The sequence below is a fragment of the Sinocyclocheilus rhinocerous genome, unplaced genomic scaffold (genome assembly GCF_001515625.1).
Source record: "Sinocyclocheilus rhinocerous isolate Xijiao unplaced genomic scaffold, SAMN03320098_v1.1 scaffold376, whole genome shotgun sequence".
NCBI lineage: Eukaryota > Metazoa > Chordata > Actinopteri > Cypriniformes > Cyprinidae > Sinocyclocheilus > Sinocyclocheilus rhinocerous.
The window spans coordinates 351,987-355,134 of record NW_015631723.1 but is presented as its reverse complement, the minus strand read 5'-3'; the positions used below and the strand labels follow the sequence as shown (position 1 = coordinate 355,134).

Below are 3,148 nucleotides of genomic sequence, written 5' to 3'. Positions count from 1 at the left end.
GGCTCACTCTCGTCCACAGCCGACGAGCGCGAGAGGGAAAGACCCTCTTTAATCTCATCGGCCAGATCCGCCTGCGATCCCCACGAGCTCATTCTCCTCCGTGCCTCAGCAGCGGCGGGTCCTGAACCGCGGGGAGCAGACGACTGCCCCTCTCTCCTCGAAAAGAGAGACAAACGAGAGCGGAACTCTTTCATCGAAAAACGCTCACAGTTAACGCAGATTGCCCCCTCGAGGACATCGCGTGCGTGCTCTTTGCCCAAACAAAAGACGCAAAGATCATGTGTGTCATCAGGTGTCAAATAACGACGACACGGATGCACACATCTTCTAAACGTCTTGCTAGTGCTTGCCATAATGAAGGAAGAAAGATCGCTCTTACCACGGAATGCACGATTCAAACAAAACAGTCAATGTAGACGAAGAAGAGAATGACGTGTTCTCCTGGCGCCTATTTATACTATAGTCGCACCAGTAGTGACGTCATGGGCAGTCGCCGGCCAACATGTTGTTGGTGGTTTTTGAATGTATGCTTCAGACACGGGTCACGACGAGGCCTTCCCCATAGTGACCCCTAGAGGACGCAGTTCGAAGTTCCCTTGAAAGGGAACTCCAAACATTACAAAACTATGTAAACTCATGCATTATATGATTCTAAACAATCATGCAAAATTTTATACCTGAAAAATATTATAAACAGGACACTTCCAGTAAGCATTTTATTACCTGTAAGTTATTTCAAATATCCATATCTACAACATAATCTGTGTCTCTGTGTGTGAGCATGCTTAGTATATATTAAGTTATAGAGTGTGTGTTAAGTAATATAGTTCAACCTTTTCATTACTCTTTGTGTGTGGCATCATATTCTTCATCATGGAACTTTTCTGGTGTCAGCCATACATTTCACGTTGGCTGAGACCCCTGACAGCCATGAAGGCTTCAAAGTGCTTGAACCCTGGTAATCGATGCTTGCAGTTATATTTATTATTATTATTATATTTATTTATTGCATGTGTTTTACTTGCACAAGTCACATTTGTGCTTGTGCATATTGGCACCTCAAAAACTCATCAAACTTCTTTGGTTCACATGTCTCATTGTCAATTGCGAAGTGCAAAGAAAAGTACACAAATATAATATTTTTAGTGAATAGTGATTTTTCTTATCATCGGGTTTGGAGCTACTGTTCATAAGGGTATATTATGGCAGATTTCTCACTGTAGAGTTAAGTATTTCTTTAAGAATCTGGCTATACTTATCTGCCTATTAAACACATTTTGAAAATGGTCTCTCTTTCTTGAAAATGCTGCTTTCTCTTCAGTGGGGTGCAGCGTAACCCTCCCCAAGGCCTGTCAACACCAGATTCCCAGCTGAGGGCTGATGGAAGCGGATCTGCCAACCCTGTCAGTGGGGTGGTACCTCCTGAGTGTTGTAGGTTACTACACCTGTTAACCTTGCTGCTCAGTCTTTGGAGAGAATGTTCACACATCTGCTTGTGTGTGTGATGTGACAGTGCCAGTGGCTCTGACAACTTGTTTCATAGCAACACTCACAGCAGACTTGATGAATACTTGCAAAGGCTTTATTCTATACAGATATCCCTAGCCTTGAGATATAGCTTGCTACACCAAATCTGTTTGTGCAATGCTGTCTTTTACGATGCAAGCAGCTCTCAAGAGTCACAAAATGCCACATTATTACGTTTACTGAATTGCAGTTTGTCTTCCTTCTCACAAAGACATTTACGCTCAAAAGTAACAATCTGTCTGGAGCTTTTTTAGCCAAGCAAAGACAGTCTCGGCAGAATCCTAAAGAAAAACATAAGGAAGAGCTCCCAGCCTCTATTGAACCACTGAAATGGATTTCATTCAAATACTTGAGCTCTGTTGGTCACTGATACAGTTTATTGAGCATTTCCGTGTAGGTGTCATATAATATAAGTAAATATATTTATTGAATCAGATAAAGACAAAATCAAGACACTGTCCTGGTAAAAGCCCTCAAAGGACTCTGCAAGGACTCGTAGCATGGTGATGTATTGGAAAAAAAAGACAAATCTGTCCTGTGGCAGTTCTGCAGACATAGTGGTCACTGACCAAATCAAATGCAGAAGAGATTTATGTTAATAGGCATTTCATCTGCAGATCATCACCATTTATTCATTCTCGTGTCATTATTCCTTCTGTGGAATATGAACAAAGACAACTGCAGAGTGCTCTTTTCCATACTTGCATGGGTAAATAGGGCTGTTGTGCTCAAAAATGTACAAAAAAAGATGATAGAACCTTAAAATCCATAAAACTTGTGTGCTATATTATGATTTTTTTTCAGGTTCATTGGAAAAATGTGCCTGTGTGGACATTTTGCAACACTTTCAAAGAGGGATGTCCAGTGAGCGCTGTTAAAAGTGTTTTTAGTTTTATCCGAAACAGATGTGAATCTGGCAATGTTTTATTAGGGTTTTCTTTTGTGTGTGTGTTGACTTGTGAATGACGAGACTCGTACCCAAACACAAACCGAATGCTTTACCATGTGAGCTACTGAGTAAATTTCCTGCATCAAGCCATACATATGGTGCTAGTAATGTGATGCAAATGTGAAAACGTACTTGTTTACACATTGTGCACTATGGGGAAAATGTTTTGAGATCATGATTCAGTGTTGTGAAAAGAATTGCACGAAGAAAAAAAAAATCTAAATCATTAATCACTGATATGCCCCAGTAATCACAATTTATATAAAAATGAATAAAAGCAGTTGGTGTTTTACTGCCACCGGCGTTCATTTAAGCTGGAGACTGCAGTGAATTTTGTGTATAGGCACATTTTTTCAGAGTTTTGCAAAAATGTAGATAGAGACATGAGGTGCCATGTTTGAAATGAACATTAGCATGAATGAGATTTTGGAGGACATAGTATTTTTGTTGAACTAACACTTTAGATCATGTAGATGCCACAGGTTAGTCTTTTTGTTGAACTAACACTTTAGATCATGTAGATGCCACAGGTTAGTCAGAAGTTTAAGTACAAAGTGAAATTGAAGTACTGGACAACAGGGGCGTAGCCATCATTTCAGAAGTGAGGGGGACAGAAATGTTATATATATAAAAAAAATATATAATAAAAAAAAAAAAATATATATATATATA

The 3,148-nt window shown here is 39.6% G+C and overlaps 1 protein-coding gene across 1 annotated transcript in view; it reads left to right on the top strand.

The window, feature by feature from the left end:
* The window catches only part of LOC107741894 (uncharacterized protein DKFZp434B061-like), a 5,772-nt gene extending 4,436 nt beyond the window's left edge, over positions 1–1,336 (top strand). Inside the window, exon 3 of the mRNA XM_016554690.1 lies at positions 1,322–1,336. Within this exon, the coding sequence (XP_016410176.1) occupies positions 1,322–1,336 (15 nt within the window). The remainder of the gene's footprint in view (positions 1–1,321) is intronic.
* Positions 1,337–3,148: the final 1,812 nt, after the last annotated feature.